General features: G+C 42.9%; 1 protein-coding gene across 6 annotated transcripts in view; it reads right to left on the bottom strand.

Moving 5' to 3' along the window:
• mcf2lb (mcf.2 cell line derived transforming sequence-like b) overlaps positions 1-17,337 on the bottom strand; it is a 51,129-nt gene that overhangs the window by 10,782 nt on the left and 23,010 nt on the right. For all 6 annotated transcript variants that reach the window (XM_078262220.1, XM_078262223.1, XM_078262221.1 and 3 more), the window contains 8 exons: positions 15,521-15,635; positions 8,107-8,197; positions 4,589-4,708; positions 4,285-4,401; positions 3,736-3,885; positions 3,070-3,194; positions 1,920-2,034; positions 1,724-1,843 (listed from right to left, as the gene is read on the bottom strand). In XM_078262220.1, the coding sequence (XP_078118346.1) occupies positions 1,724-1,843; positions 1,920-2,034; positions 3,070-3,194; positions 3,736-3,885; positions 4,285-4,401; positions 4,589-4,708; positions 8,107-8,197; positions 15,521-15,635 (953 nt within the window). The remainder of the gene's footprint in view (positions 1-1,723; positions 1,844-1,919; positions 2,035-3,069; positions 3,195-3,735; positions 3,886-4,284; positions 4,402-4,588; positions 4,709-8,106; positions 8,198-15,520; positions 15,636-17,337) is intronic.

Genomic DNA, 17,337 nt, shown 5'->3' with positions numbered 1-17,337 from the left:
TCAACTATGAGAGACAAAATGAGAAAATAAAATCCAGAAAATCACATTGTAGGATTTTTAATGAATTTATTTGCAAATTCCTCGGGAAAATTAAGTATTTGGTCACCTACAAACAAGCAAGATTTCTGGCTCTCACAGACCTGTAACTTCTTCTTTAAGAGGCTCCTCTGTCCTCCACTCGTTACCTGTATTAATGGCACCTGTTTGAACTTGTTATCAGTATAAAAGACACCTGTCCACAACCTCAAACAGTCACACTCCAAACTCCACTATGGCCAAGACCAAAGAGCTGTCAAAGGACACCAGAAACAAAATTGTAGACCTGCACCAGGCTGGGAAGACTGAATCTGCAATAGGTAAGCAGCTTGGTGTGAAGAAATCAACTGTGGGAGCAATTATAAGAAAATGGAAGACATACAAGGTGTCATATGGTCAGATGAAACCAAAATAGAACTTTTTGGTAAAAACTCAACTTGTCGTGTTTGGAGGGGAAGGAATGCTGAGTTGCATCCAAAGAACACCATACCTACTGTGAAGCATGGGGGTGGAAACATCATGCTTTGGGGCTGTTTTTTCTGCAAAGGGACCAGGACGACTGATCCGTGTAAAGGAAAGAATGAATGGGGCCATGTATCGTGAGATTTTGAGTGAAAACCTCCTTCCATCAGCAAGGGCATTGAAGATGCATGACAATGATCCCAAACACACCGCCCGGGCAACGAAGGAGTGGCTTCGTAAGAAGCATTTCAAGGTCCTGGAGTGGCCTAGCCAGTCTCCAGATCTCAACCCCATAGAAAATCTTTGGAGGGAGTTGAAAGTCTGTGTTGCCCAGCGACAGCCCCAAAACATCACTGCTCTAGAGATCTGCATGGAGGAATGGGCTAAAATACCAGCAACAGTGTGTGAAAACCTTGTGAAGACTTACAGAAAACGTTTGACCTCTGTCATTGCCGACAAAGGGTATATAACAAAGTATTGAGATGAACTTTTGTTATTGACCAAATACTTATTTTCCACCATCATTTGCAAATAAATTCATTAAAAATCCTACAATGTGATTTCTGGATTTTTTTCCCCTCATTTTGTCTCTCATAGTTGAAGTCTACCTATGATGAAAATTACAGGCCTCTCTCATCTTTTTAAGTGGGAGAACTTGCACAATTGGTGGCTGACTAAATACTTTTTTGCCCCACTGTACATACATATATACATACATATATATATTTACATTTAAATAACCATACTGTAGTGGTTATGTGATATACTTATTCATATTCATCATACTACAACACAATATACTTATATGGTTATTTTTGCAACATTCCCAGACATGATTTAAGTACTGGCCCAAAAGCTTGGCCACCATCAGCCAATCAACATGACTGAAATGTGTATTTTGATGCAGATCTGGATCCAGATGAGAGTTCAACTTTTTAAAATATTTTCTAAGCAAATGTAGATGATTGTGCAGCCTTGGCAGAGTGTGTGTTTTTTAAATGAAATTATGCTCATTTAGACCTTTTTCAAGAAGTACTATGTAGATACTTTACTTTATGTATTATGATTTTATGAATATGATTATAATAAAGACATTATTTTGGCTCACTGAGGTCTGTTTTATCCCACCAACAACAAACCCACCCCATTATAAACGATATTACTCATCTATTCATGCCATGGTTAAACAAAGCTTTAGCTTTGTGAGGGGTGGGGTATTACTTACACACACTCTCTCCTCATAGGTGGTGAGTTCACACAGAATATGGTCAGCGTGGGCTGGGCTGATCCCCACTTCAGAGAAGGTTGCAAGTTTCTCAGACACCTGATCCAGCAGAGCCCTCACCTGCAGCAGAAATACCACAGTCAGTTTTCAGGTTTAACGGGGATCATGTGGTAACAACTAACAGGCTCCAGCTCACCTCTCTGTAGTTGTGCTCAAAGTGGCGCAGTTGGAGACACTGCTCCAGTTTGGTTTGATGCCTCACCCAGAATTCATCAAAAGCCCTTTCTGTCTCATCCAGCTGAGACAACAGTCTGAAAGAAGAGCGGAGAAAGAGATGGGGACAGCAAGAGACCGAAATCGATTGTTAAAAAACAGGCAGGAGACCAAAAGTAGTGAGGAGAGAAATGAATAGAGTAGAAAATGCAATGGGGGATTCTGACTGAGGTATTTGGATATATTTGCTGTGTGTGTGCGTGTGTGTGTGTGAATGTTATGTAGAGCTAATGCCCGTTGACACGGGATTCAGTGCCCTCAGTGTTCCTTAAAATACCGCACTGACTAACCTCAGAGCACACTGCCTTGCCAACTATTATTACAACTCTACTGAAGGCAGAGCTGAGACAGCTGTGAACAAATTATCTGTCATCAACAACAACAAACAAAGTCGACTGGCTTAAATCTTTGTTACATGGATCAATCAGAGCGATAAGCACAATATCTTTAGTCTGGCGCTGACACTCGACTGAAATGACTACAGTGTGTATCTTAAATGCTTAGTAATGTTATGTAATGGTTAGAGATAGAGGAGATGTACAGATCAGTTTGTTTAAATATGAAAAATAATAATGACAAATACCCATCAAAAATGACAAAAGAATGTTTCAAAATCGCAAATCTTTCCAAACCAATATTAATAAAAACACAAAGATATGAAAGGTATATGTAATTGAGAAAAGTAAACAAAGACTCACATTAAGAAGCAGTAAACTGAAAATGTTTGGTAAATTAAATAAATGGTTTAAAGGATATTTAATTACCATGATAAATTGTAAAAACGACAAATTATATGACTATTTGCTTTCAACTGTTTTAATAATTCACTTATCTCAATGTCAACAGTAACCCAAATACAGTGTTACTGTAACCATAATCATTTTCAGTTGATATGTATGATACTGTATGTGACAGAACCAGATGTGTTAAACATCTGAAACATTATCTCTTTCATCTGGCTTGTTACTTTATGCCATTGATAGTCTGGATTATTTGCTCTTTTACAAAATTACAACACAGAGTCTGGTGTTTACTAGCCATCCTGCAGCTTTATCAGCTCTAGTGGTTCTAACCTTTGCACTGTAGCCAGGTTCTCCAGTTCATCCTGGTTCATGTTGTAGTCGGGGTCTCGCACCACAGGCTCATTGATGCTCTCCAGCAGCCTGCTGCCCTGACCCAGAGCTACCAGCAGATCCTCCTACAGACATACATGGACAGATGGGGTGATATTAGGGATGTAACGATTACCGGTGTAACGGTAAACCGCGATAAATTTAATACCGAAAACCGTGATAATTTAATTTGACTTTAAAGTGTTCATGTGTACAGTTTCACATTTACATATTGTTCTTTATGTCTTAGCTTGAATGTTTGGATTTGTATAATTTAAACCTGCACTACTGGAAATGTTCCTGACAAATAAGCTGTTTACATGTTCCTTTGATGTTAAAAGTTGCACTTTTCATAAGGTTTTGCCTATATTTTTGTAATATAATAAACACTGTTACACTTTTTGAAACTAGTTCAGCTTGTGTAGGCCTATCACTGCTTTCTGAACATATTGAACACACTTAAAAATACCGCGATAACACTGAAAACCGATTAATAACGATAATTTTGGTCACTATAACCGTGACGTTAAATTTTCATACCGTTACATCCCTAGGTGATATAATCCAAATACATAACTAATATACTGTATATATATAAACAATGTATGTGTATGTTAACAGTGTTACCTTCATTTTGTCTTTCTTGTTGGTGTGGGTGCTTAGTAGGATGGTTGTGGCCTGGATTTCATTGGGGAGTTCAGTTTCAGCCAGCTCAGTCCCAAACGACTGCAGGGTCTGTGCAGTTTTCTTTACCATCAATGCAAAGCCTTCAATCGCCTGATGCATGCAAGCCACAACAAAGATTGTCAGCATGCAATGCTCATAATGTGACCAAGAAAAAACAACAATTTGCAGTGACTTCATTTTTTAGATTCAGGTGATCCTGATTTTATTAGACAGAATTAATGGAGGGTTAAATTCTTAAGTTTTGGCCATGTTTTGATGATATCATTATCATTTATTAACTTTTATTACACTATAGTATGTTGACATATATGCAAGACACAGACATATAAGGGTAGATTGAGCATCTCAAATTTAACTTATTTGTCTTTACCTTTTACATGTACTTTTTCACAGTAGGTATTAATTCATGTCACTCATAAAGTGCCTTGTAATGTGGAACAGCGTTATGTTGTCCATGTTGACCACTAAGGTGGTGTACAGTGTACATACAGTGCGGTGAGAGATCCACTTCTCATGGCAGTACTCCTGCGTTCCTCCGAGTTCCTGGGTTAGCTGGGAGCGGTCGATGTAGGAGTGTAGCTCCGTTATTGAGCTCAGCATGATCACCTGAAACAGAAACACTTGAAACTATTATATACATAGATAATAATCATATTAACTAGGATATTATGTACTTTAATGAGCATTCTATTAAACTCTTCTTTCTTAAATAAGTTGGATTGGTCCCACAAAGGGAAGAAATACAAGTCACTGAAGCAGTGTTTCCAGAGGTAACAGGAGTGACTGTACGCACCGGCACCTTCATCTTGAACTCATCCTTGTTGAACTTGAAGAGGATGTCAGAGAGTGTACGCTGCAGGAGGGTCGTGGGCCTCAGAATCAGAACCAGCTGGAGGTTCCCCGGAAAGGAGCCCTGAAATGAGAGAGTGGATGGAAATGCTCACTTACGCAACAGAGCAGACAGAATACTCCGCTCTGAGTCCATTTTACATCACGTTTCTGTAGGACAGGTTCTGTTCTTTCTGCTGAAAGCCTGCACTTCCTATATATTATTCCCTGCTCTGGTATCCCATGTAAAAAAATCTCGCTCAAAAACATTAAAGCATGTGTGTAGAGTACAAGAGAATGGGAAAGATGTGGGAGATGTCAGACACCCTCCTGTGGCAGGGACATTAATCTTCATGTCCCCAGGAGGCTTTTGCATGAATAATGAGGTAGACGGAGTCACCACCAACTCATACATGTGTCCAGGCGCATATATTATCCTAACTAAGCAAAAAAATGGTTTGTTAGATACTTTCGGAACATCCTTGTCATATTTATCATGCTATGTAGATACCACACACTCAGCTCAGCCAATACAACCAATAAAATGCCAATTAAAATGTCACAATTGACACACACTGACAGATTAAATACTGCTGGGAAAGCAGTTGGATGATGGTTGAGGGTGGACACTGATCTTCCCTGTGATGCAGTTGTTAATGCTACTTTAATTAGCTAATGACCTAAACGGCTGCTTTGTACGATTGGCATCCCTTCCCGAGTGAGTTGGGGAATGCTGCTCTAAGCAGAAATGACAATGAATGCATTGTTAATAAAAACCACTTGGGATAGGCACTATTAATGGAATTAATAAATCAATTCAGTGTTTGTCCTTGCTGACCTGCCAAAACCAGGAGCACTGTGAAAATGGTCACTCACCATCTGGAGAAATGAAAATGGTTGTGGGACATACTGCTGTTTTTATATCATTGTAGTAGTAGGTGCTACTATACAACAAAGAGCTTTTATATGCAGTGTATTTCTGGTTAATTGTTTTAAACATGGTGTACAGCACACTCAGAAACTGGTTTTCAAAGGATAAGTCTGGCAAGAGTCTTTATTTTGCTTAATGTCAACAAAACCCATGAAAAGATCCAAATTAAAAACTGATCATAATTGATCCTACTGAGTATTCCCTGTGTAGCCAAAGCCTGTATATCTTATTCTTTGTGCCATATAGCTTTGTCCAAAAACTATAAAAAAAAAAAAAACATTAATGAGAACACTGTTGCACTGGGTAATATGTTCCTTTATTACAATAAAGATTGGCAGTGTAGTTTATTCTGAGTCAATCCCACAAACATCCAGGTACCATAAATCCTCACTCTGCAGCTTAAAATAGTCCCCAATTAATACACTATTTGAGTTTTTGAGTAATGTTTCCTAAAAACTACAGTGCCCTGCTGTTTTAGAAAATTATGTAGCCTTTTATAAAATATGAAACTATGTATTCATGACCATTTACGTCTTCAGTAAGAATTAATGGGCTTAGGGCTACAGACAGGGTAGAGTATTCAGAAAGTATTCAGAGATGCACTAAGGCATTGGTGAATTTTCATCTTTTCATTGGTTTTGTTGACATGTCTCCAGCCTTTGAATGTATATTGCAGCTTCTAACCATTCAACCGTGCTGCTTGGATATGTGGTCGCTGGCAGTCATGGTCATGGTCTACTACTTGTTCTTGTTACACACACAAAACCTTTGAAGAAAAGCCAGACAAATGACAAGGGAGAAGGGAGGAGGGTTTGCTTTAGGGACTGACAGTAACTCTGCAGACTTAATTAGGACCAGTCTATCAACACACTTTCTGTCTGTCATCAGATCAAACTAAGCCATACACCGCGACGGGCAGCTTTTTCTTGAAACACACTGACCCACAAATTTACACAAGCACATGTATACAGTGTGCTCATTAACATAGACACACAAAAAGACAAAGGGAATCCTTAGACAGGATGAACATTCAATGCCCTCGTATATTTTTCTCTCACACACACAGGCACACACCTTCATAACATGTACACACTGACTGAAAAACCTTGCTGAGTGAATACATCCCAGTATGCATTGAATATAATGTGATTTCGCCAATGAACTAGTCTCCACTACAAAAACATACAGTATAAGCAGCTTGAAAAGTGCCAGCTTTCATCATCATCCATTTAGCAGCCTGGCTGAATCACCCCAAACAGGACATTATTGCAGGGATGACTGAATGCCCCCTATTACCAGCCTGTCAGTCTGTAAAAGTCCCCCTTGTGGGAATAATAAAGCTTGATTTAATTTGAAATGAGCGATGTGGTCTCCCATGTCTCTTGAGACCACGCGTGGTGATATTTATCTCTCATTCTCTCTCAGACATTTCATCTTTTCCTACATCCCTCTCTGTGTTGAGTTATTACTTTGCTGTCTTTAGTTAACGATACTGTAGAACTGTAAGAATCTGTCCAACACAAGCGTTCCTCTGTTACCTGTACTGTATATCAACAACAATAAACATTTCTGTACTACACTTGCAGGGAATAGAAGCTGAATGTTGATATGAATGAAGCTGGAAAAATTGTTAAAAACTGACTAATTGAGCATGAATCATGGTGCTATTCAACTGCCCATTGTTTTAGCCCAAAACAGAAATATGCTGGGAGATTGTGTGATGGGATGATTCTTACCCACGCAAATGTATTAGGAGAGCTGCCAGTGCTTTATCCCCTTCCTACACAAAACATGAAGTACAGATGAAAAGATAGGCATACCAGCTCCCAGAGGAGAAGACTGAAACAACTGGAATGAACAAAAGAGAGCAGAACCCGGATTACTTCTGATGCTCTACCACTGCATTTTATTCCGAAGGATAAATTTCTTGACTAGTATCAGTTCTCGGTCTCAAATAAAGGTAGAATGAATCATCAAGTTATGTGCTAAGGACAACTGTTTCTCTTCCTGCAGGAGCATGAAGCAACTGATTACAGTGCAGAAAACTGAAAATATGACTCAAACTATGTCTCTTGAATCACAGCATGAAAGTCTAATATGTCATAATATGACGCAGAGATGATAAGTGAGACATTTCAATAAATGAGTCAACAAAATAAACATGTCCTCCTGTCTTTTTTTTTTGTTTTTGGCATGTGGCTGCTTATTTGTCCCTGAGGCTTTGGAAACACATGGCAAGCTGTGATGGTGATGGGATAGAGTTCAAGGATGAGGTTGGCTCATATCAACCCCCCCAAGGTGGTAGTGATATTAGTGGTGGAGCTGCGAGACAGAGAGATGGGGACGCTCCAACACCTTTCTTTGGCCTGACAAACCTCCTCCCCCCTATGGGTGATGGTGCAAGGCCAGTGCCTCTCAAACCTGGGCTGGGTCCTCTTATTTCAACAGTTGATTAAAAGGGCTGTTTCTCTCCCACACAGACACAAAGACATTAACGACACAGACAGGAAGTAAGTGCATGGCCACATGTACATACACAAAGGGCAACTTACTGCGATACGAAGCAGGGTCCCCTTCACGGCCGCCCATCGGTCTTGCCGGCGATCGATGACCAAGATGAAACCCACGCCCGTTGAAGACAAACTGGAACACACAGAGCAACACAAAATAAAACAGTTGTCTATTTAACAGCACAGTAAATGGTGAGAGGATAACACATTCACTGTTACCTCACACTGACAAAAAAGTATTAAATAAATCACGCACTGCAGCATAGACTGAAGGGCCACAGACACTTGTGTATATATATATAGATATATATATATATATATATATATATATATATATATATATATATATATATATATATATATATATATATAGACTCTTAAGGACGGAAAACACAAGAGCTCAAAGAGGACATAAAACATACAGGAAGTTTTCTGTCGCCGTGTGAACAGTGAGACAGTAGAGAACCTCAGTGCTTGTTCACAGCTCGTTGTTTTGTTAGGCTGCTCTTTATCTTCTTAGACAGCTGGTGCAGTCCATAAAAGGATATGCTGTGAAGTACCTCCAGATTTCTTGGCCATCGAACCCCCAGTTCTCCTTGTGACCCCCTCCCCCTGCCGTCCTCTCTGGTCCCAGGAGAGTGGAGGGCTTTATGGTTTACACAGCACCAACAATCAATGACAACCGCATGTGCAGCTCACCGGCAGACTCCCCTGTGCATACTTGAAAACATGATGCACCCACTGCATAGGTGCACATGAGCACCTCAGCACTGTCAGAACCGTTCATGCAGAAATATCACTGGAATCCTTAAGCAATGGCTTTCATGTCCACCATACTGCACAAACAGGTTGGCAGCAGATAAAAAAAGAGCAGTCCTTGGGAAAATAAAGCCAAAACAAAAGCACAGGAGATGGGGATGTCCTTTAGAGGTAGATCCTAGCGTGCTGTGCTGTTTGAATGGGAGGGAGCCAAATGCTTCAGACCACCACAGCGTCCAGCCTGGCCCCCCTGCACTGCATCTATCAGCCGTCCAATGAGACACTGGGAGCCGCTGAGAAACGAGCCTATCACAGGATGGCTACAAAGTGATGAGCAGCTCTAGTAGCCAGTCAGCAGATCTTTACAGATGTGGGGGGAGGGGGAGGGGGGTCAGACTCAAAGAGGATACCACTGTAATCATGAGGGTTACATTTATTATGAAAAATACAGAATGTTTATCGATGTCCGCCTCTCTAATTTCTCTCATTGTAACATTCACATTCATAGTGGCACTTGTCATCCTTTCCCTCCCCTTTTCATCCCTTTTCCTGTTCTCTTCCTTCAACATCCCCACTTCTTGGCTCTGCACTCAGTCATCCACAGACTCTCACAGCCACTCAGGCTTTCAAAGCACAAACTGCTTAACATCCCAGCCACGGAGGAGGAGGAGGAGGAGAGCAGGCAAGTGGGACAAGAGCTTTTACTGCCTCTGAGACATTAACGGCTGCTGAGATGGTAAGGTTTCTGGTGAACATAGAGCACCATAAGGCTGAAATAAATATATCTGAAGAACACGATGAAATGAATCTCTGCTGTCGCTGCTAAAAGACAATGTCCCATTCTGTGGTGTGTGTCAGATGACTAGCTATTGCTGGTGTCCCATTTGACTTTTTAATATATGTCAAATTATACAATAATATTGGTTTAATCAGCTCTGTCCGTTTTATTGTCTGCTTTAATTTTTATTGGGACTATGGGTGTAAATGAGATCATGACACAGTTACACTGATGTTTTTAAAATGTCAGGTTGATTAAGTGCACTACACCCTATAAATAAACAAATAATCAAGTATTTGGATTCTGGGTTCTAAAAGGAAGGATTTTGAAAATGTATCAACATGTAAATGGGAAAATGGACATTTTAAATCATATAATGCTTTGTATAGTTTTCGTATTGTAAGCAGACACTGTCTCGCATATAAATGGTTTAATTTACAAATAAAATATTCCTATAAACTGCCTGGTGATATTGCTTGTGCACATGCATGAGTGTCCTAATAATAATTGGATTCCTCAGGACAAAGTGTTGAGCTGCCAGTTGTGAAAAAGCTCTGCCTAATGGCGATGCAGTGATGAAGGAAATTTGCTGCATGAATGCATATGCAGACGTAGCAAACACATACTGTTGCACCCTCCCCTTCTTCTGTCGTACTAAACAGAGCAGAGAAGGTGACTGATTGAATATAAGAGCACTGGTATATTAAATTAGAAACAGATTAAATAAGATGAGTACAGAATGTGTTTCAATTCTGGGATAATATCTTAGTGTCACCTATATCATTTTAACATAAAAACCAATCAGGAAAACTAGATCCATGCATTTGCAAAGCCAAGGAGAAATAAAATAAGAGAGAGGGGAGCGAGATGGGAACACGGTCTGACAAGGGACATAGCTATTCAATTTATTTCCTGAGTGTGTTTATAGATGCAAAGCCGAAGGTAAATGAATTAGGATCCAGAAAATAATGCTGAAATTAATTCAATACTTAACACATCTTAGCTTTAATTAAAAATAAATATTTACATAATATGATAAAAAGCATGCACACGTATGGTACGATGAAATCAACATTAGAAGCTTGCCGTTATTATCGATCCAAAAGGTATTTGTTTCAAACTAGCAGCAGCTGTTCCCTGGCTGTGGACTGTGTTAGCCCTGTCGGGGGTGTCGGTCCCTCAGGTAGCTACAGCCATCTGCCTCTGTATTCAGAACAGCTTGAGGCTCAACGCCATCTCACCCCTGTGGATGACCCTCCTTCAGATAACTGGAAACCTCAACAGTCGTACCATGAAGGAGGTTATTTAATACTGTACACTCAGAATGGATGCAAATCATATCTGCCTGTCAGCTGGTTTTCAGTTTGGATTTGGAAAAAAAAAAAACATCCTTGTGGCCCAGAGGTTGAACTGTAATGCAGTTTACATAAGAGCAAGAACAAAAACATTTTTGGTCATGCTAAAACAGGCTGGACTTATTGATAATAGCTGACACTGACTGACACACACACACACACACACACACACACACACACACACACACACACACACACTTCAGGACACAGCTCTGCTTAGTTGTCTGTATGCATTATTCAGATTCGAACAGTCAGAATTGCTGCAGTTTCTATTTTTATGCACTTTGCCAGCGTGGGCACAATGAAGGAAGGGTGGGACAAACAGGGGGAGAGCTAAATCAAGAAAACGCAAGACTACATTGTGAGGAAAATATCAAAGAAAATATATTATTATATTGTACAGAAAAACAGGACAGGACATGGTTTTCTTGGAGAAAGGGATGGTTTCGTGTATTTCCCCTCCCCCCTTGTATGGTCTATTCATGTAACAAAGACAGTCTGCAGAAGACTGATAAAGACCCCAGGATTATTAATTGGCAATCTTATTAATAAAGGAATCACTTTACCCCTACAGATATCTATGCAATACACTGAATGTCTCACCCACTGCACAAATCCTCTGTGGCTAACATTTTTATGCGGTGAAACTGTGTTTAAAATATCCACCGCCACCTACTGGCAGACTTCATACACTAAGGCAGGGGTGTCAAACATATGGCCCGTAGGCCAGAACCAGCCCGCCAAAGGGTCCAATCAGGCCCACCGGATGACTTTGCAAAGTGTGAAAATATCAGAGAAGTAATTAATGCCAATTCCAAATGTACCACTTTAATCTCAGAGAATATAGAGTTCTTTTTCCGTAAATTTATCACTTTAATCTTAGAAATTCAGATTTGTTTTCTCAGAATATTACCCCTCTCTCCCGGGTCCGTAACATTATTATTTTTTCATACACTGGTCTTAGAATGCTGTCGTAGCAGAAGTAACTTGCATTTGCCAACATTAAACTGACAAGAAACTCTGTTGCAGATAATGTTTCTGATCTTTCTGGTGTAGTTTACTGGTCTGGCCCACTTGAGATCAAATTAGGGGTATGTGGCCCGTGAACTTCTCCGGGAACCATCACCTTATCGTGGTGGAGAGGTTTGTGTGTCCCTATGAACCTGAGGGCTGTGTTGTCTGGAGCTTGGTGCTCCTGGTAGGGTCTCCCAAGGCAAAGTGGTCTCAGGTGAGGGGCCAGACAAAGAATGGTTCAAAAAGCCTATGAAAAATCGAGGAAGGGATGAAGTGACCCTGCCCGGAGGAAGCCCGGGGCCCCTGTCTGGAGCCAGGCCCAGATGGAGGGCTCGTCAGCGAGCGTCTGGTGGCCGGGTTTGCCACGGAGCCCGGTCGGGCACAGCCCGAAAAAGCTACGTGGCAGACATCCCTCCATCCCATGGGCCCACCACCTGTGGGAGGAACCGCTGGGGTCGGGTGCGCTGCCACATGGGTGGCAGTGAAGGTCAGGGGCCTCGACGGACCAGACCCGGGCAGCAGAGGCTGGCTCTGGGGACGTGGAATGTCACCTCTCTGTGGGGGAAGGAGCCGGAACTTGTGCGGGAGGTGGAGCGCTACCGGTTAGATCTGGTGGGGGCTTACCTCTACGCACAGTCTTGGTTCTGGAACCATACTCCTGGATAGGGGTTGGACTCTTTTCTTCTCTGGAGTTGCCCAGGGTGTGAGGCGCCGGGCGGGTGTGGGGATACTCACAAGCCCCGGCTGAGCGCCGCTACGTTGGAGTTTAACCCGGTGGACGAGAGGGTCGCCTCCCTACGCCTGCGGGTTGTGGGGGGAAAACTCTGACTGTTGTTTGTGCATATGCACCAAACAAGAGTTCAGAGTATTCGGCCTTCTTGGAGACCTTGAGTGGAGTCCTGCATGGGGCTCCAGTCGGGGACTCCATAGTTCTGCTGGGGGACTTCAACGCGCACGTGGGTAATGATGGAGACACATGGAGAGGCGTGATTGGGAGGAACGGCCTCCCTGATCTAAACCAGAGTGGTTGTTTGTTGTTGGACTTCTGTGCTAGTCATGGATTGTCTATAACGAACACCATGTTCGAACATAGGGATGCTCATAAGTGTACTTGGTACCAGAGCACCCTAGGCCAAAGGTCAATGATCGATTTTATAATCGTTTCATCTGATCTGAGGCCATATGTTTTGGACACTCGGGTGAAGAGAGGGGCGGAGCTGTCAACCGATCACCATCTGGTGGTGAGTTGGGTCAGGGGTGGGGAAGACTCTGGACAGACCTGGTAAGCCCAAACGGGTAGTGCGGGTAAATTGGGAACGTCTGGAGGAGGCCCCTGTCCGACAGACTTTCAACTCACACCTCCGGGCGGAGCTTTTCGTGCATCCCTGTGGAGGCTGGGGGCATTAAACCCGAGTGGACAATGTTCAAAGTTTCCATTGCTGAAGCTGCGGTGAGGAGCTGTGGTCTTAGGGTCTTAGGTGCCTCAAGGGGCGGTAACCCACGAACACCGTGGTGGACACCGGTGGTCAGGGAAGCCGTCCGACTGAAGAAGGAGTCTTTCCGGGATATGTTATCCCAGACAACTCCGGAGGCAGTTGCAAGGTACCGAAGGGCCCGAAGGGCTGCAGCCTCTGCCGTGAAAGAGGCAAAGCAGCGTGTGTGGGAGAAGTTCGGAGAAGACATGGAGAAGGACTTTCGGGTCGGCACCAAGGTACTTCTGGAAAAACGTTCGCCACCTCAGGAGGGGGGAAGCGGAGAACCATCCAAGCTGTGTACAGTAAGGATGGGACGCTGTTGACCTCAACTGAGGAGGTAATAGGGCGGTGGAAGGAGCACTTTGAGGAACTCCTAACCCGACTAATACGCCCTCTATGGTAGAGGCAGAGCTGGAGGATGAGGGGGGATTGGCATCAATTTCCCTGGTGGAGGTTGCTGAGGTAGTTAAACAACTCCACAGTGGCAAAGCCCCAGGAATTGATGAGAGCCGTCCAGAAATGCTTAAAGCTCTGGGTGTGGAGGGGTTGTCTTGGTTGACACGCTCTTCAACATTGCGTGGAAGTCTGGGACGGTGCCTAAGGAGTGGCAGACCGGGGTGGTGGTTCCCCTTTTTTAAAAAAGGGGGGACCAGAGGGTGTGTGCCAATTACAGGGGTATCACACTTCTCAGCCTCCCGGTAAAGTCTACTCCAAGGTGCTGGAAAGGAGGGTTCGGTCGATAGTCGAATCTCAGGTTGAAGAGGAACAATGTGGATTCCGTCCCTGGTCGTGGAACAACGGACCAGATCTTTACTCTGCAAGGATCCTGGAGGGAGCCTGGGAGTATGCCCAACCAGTCTACATGTGTTTTGTGGATCTGGAGAAGGCGTATGACCGGGTGCCCCGGAGATACTGTGGGAGGTGCTGCGGAGTACGGGGTGAGGGGGTCCCTTCTCAGGGCCATCCACCTCTGTACGACCAAAGCGAGAGCTGTGTCCGGGTTCTCGGCAGTAAGTCGGACTCGCTTTCAGGTGAGAGTTGGCCTCCGCCAGGGCTGCGCTTTGTCACCAATCCTGTTTGTAGTATTTATGGACAGGATATCGAGGCGTAGTCGGGGTGGAGAGGGGTTGCAGTTCGGTGGGCTGGGGATCTCATCGCTGCTTTTTGCAGATGATGTGGTGGCATCTGATGGCATCATCGGCCTGTGACCTTCAGCACTCACTGGATCGGTTCGCAGCCGAGTGTGAAGCGGCTGGGATGAGGATCAGCACCTCTAAATCGGAGGCCATGGTTCTCAGCAGGAAACCGATGGAGTGCCTTCTCCAGGTAGGGAATGAGTCCTTACCCCAAGTGAAGGAGTTCAAGTACCTTGGGGGTCTTGTTCGCGAGTGAGGGGACAATGGAGCGGGAGATTGGTCGGAGAATCGGCACAGCAGGTGCGGTATTACATTCAATTTATCGCACCGTTAGACTGAAAAAGAGAGCTGAGCCAGAAGGCAAAGCTCTCAATCTACCGGTCAGTTTTTGTTCCTACCCTCACCTATGGTCATGAAGGCTGGGTCATGACCGAAAGAACAAGATCCAGGGTACAAGCGGCCGAAATGGGTTTCCTCAGGAGGGTAGCTGGCGTCTCCCTTAGAGATAGGGTGAGAAGCTCAGTTATCCGTGAGGAGCTCGGAGTAGAGCCGCTGCTCCTTTGCGTCGAAAGGAGCCAGTTGAGGTGGTTCGGGCATCTGGTAAGGATGCCCCCTGGGCGCCTCCCTAGGGAGGTGTTCCAGGCACGTCCAGCTGGGAGGAGGCCTCGGGGGAGACCCAGGACTAGGTGGAGGGATTATATCTCTAACCTGGCCTGGGAACGCCTCGGGATCCCCCAGTCGGAGCTGGTTAATGTGGCCCGGGAAAGGGAAGTTTGGGGTCCCCTGCTGGAGCTGCTACCCCCGCGACCCGACCCCGGATAAGCGGATGAAGATGGATGGATGGATGGATGGCCCGTGAACTAAAATGAGTTTGACACCCCTGCACTAAGGCATCTACAATTTCAAATTTGTGTCAAATCAGCCAGCGAGGGACTATACCTGGGTACACTAGTCAGGTAGGTCAGCACGTTGTGAAACTCTCCGTCCGTGATCTCGCCAAACGCAGGGAATTCTGGGAACACAATGATGGGGCTGCCATTATCTCCTCTACCTCCTAAAAAATAGAAAAACAGAGGAACAGTCATTTCTTTTCATTTTTTATTTGCACAATAAAATCAAGGCAACAGATACACAACAAGAAAAAAAGAAAGATTGTGCAGGTGAGATAAAGAAGACCCATAGGGGCTTATAGTAGGAATTAGCAATTACAAAAGTCCTGAAATGTACAAATTAAACACAAGTAAGCATGGAATTAAAAAACAAGGATATGGAAACCACAAAGGCATAAAATAAATTAAAGAATATAGATATAATGAGGATGTGTGTGTATGTGGGAGTGGTTATGAGAGACAGGAAGGCCAAACAAAATCAGATATGAACAGTTCAGATCAGTACAGACAGTTACATTTTGTTCATCAGACAGGTCCTAAGCCCCCTTTTTTTTTTTTTTTATAATTTTTGACAGAAGTTGACTGAAATGCAGTGTGGATATAACTATTCCATAGTTGTGCTCCCCTGTATCTAATAGAGAACTTACAGAGACCAGTACGGAACATTGGAAGGTGTAAATATTTGCCATGTCTTGTATTATAACCATGTACATCAGCATTAAATCCTACACAAGGCATCGGTAGGGAAGCTGGCTGGTGCAACATTTTGAAAATAAAAACACAAGTTTGGTACTTATTTATATTAAAGACTGATAGGATAGTCATACTTTCCACATGACTATATATAAGAATTACATAACAATGTTTCCGTATATCTCCTTGGGGATGTTGCATATCAGTACAGCACTCATATGTATATAGGACAGTATAATATACAGTATGTGGAACAAGACAAAACAATTTAAACTGATCGTAGCTTTCATGCTGTCAGCCTCTGTGTTGGGGGCTCTGTCAATCAATCTGACAAGGAAAATGTATTTTGGTTTATTACAGTTAGATAAAAAGGAAGAGAGCACTGAGAAGAGGAAACTGTGGCCACATGGGGGCACTGATGTTAAAGCTGTATTGCTGAAGACTGGAGGCTGTACAGAAAAAAACTACAATATCCATCATAATGAATGATTTAGTTTCATACACTCCATTTAAAATTAATACAAAAAAATGTGTATTGTAAATATATGAAAATGAAACGGTACCTCACAAAAGTTTAATAATAAATTAAAAATTTACTAATTATCACATTATCTTATCACCTATCCCCTTACGCCCTCATCTTCCCACACATCTTTACCTTAAGGCCCCTGGTTTCAAGCATCTCTCTTTAAATCACGACTAAATAAGCAACAATTAAAGGTAACATTTGGAAAAAAAACACCCCTTGTAATTAATTATAAAGGAGTTTAAGATCAGCTTCCTCTGGACTCTGCGGGTGAGGTTTGATTGGCAGGGGCCTAACAACTGTCATTAGATTCATAGTGCATGGGAGTATGTGACCTTTTCCTAACAGGGCTCCGCCCACCTCAAACCAGTGTGGAGAGCACAGAGAAAAATACACAAATACAGAAAAAACTCTTAACCAAAACCGTTCTGATGCTGGCAGAAAGATGTGTGTTCATGTCGGACCCCATCACTCATTAAGAAGCTAATTGAAAAAATGTGTTTTGAGGGCCTTTAAGAAAAGGAATTTTGGACTCAATAAAAAAAGTGAAATAAATAACGATTAGAGAAAAAGAGGTGAAACATGTTTGTACACAACGATTGGTGCTGACACAAACACGTTCAATCTCACTTCTTACACGCACAGCT

Source organism: Sander vitreus, chromosome 11 (genome assembly GCF_031162955.1).
Source record: "Sander vitreus isolate 19-12246 chromosome 11, sanVit1, whole genome shotgun sequence".
NCBI lineage: Eukaryota > Metazoa > Chordata > Actinopteri > Perciformes > Percidae > Sander > Sander vitreus.
This window is presented reverse-complemented; position numbering and strand designations above follow the sequence as displayed.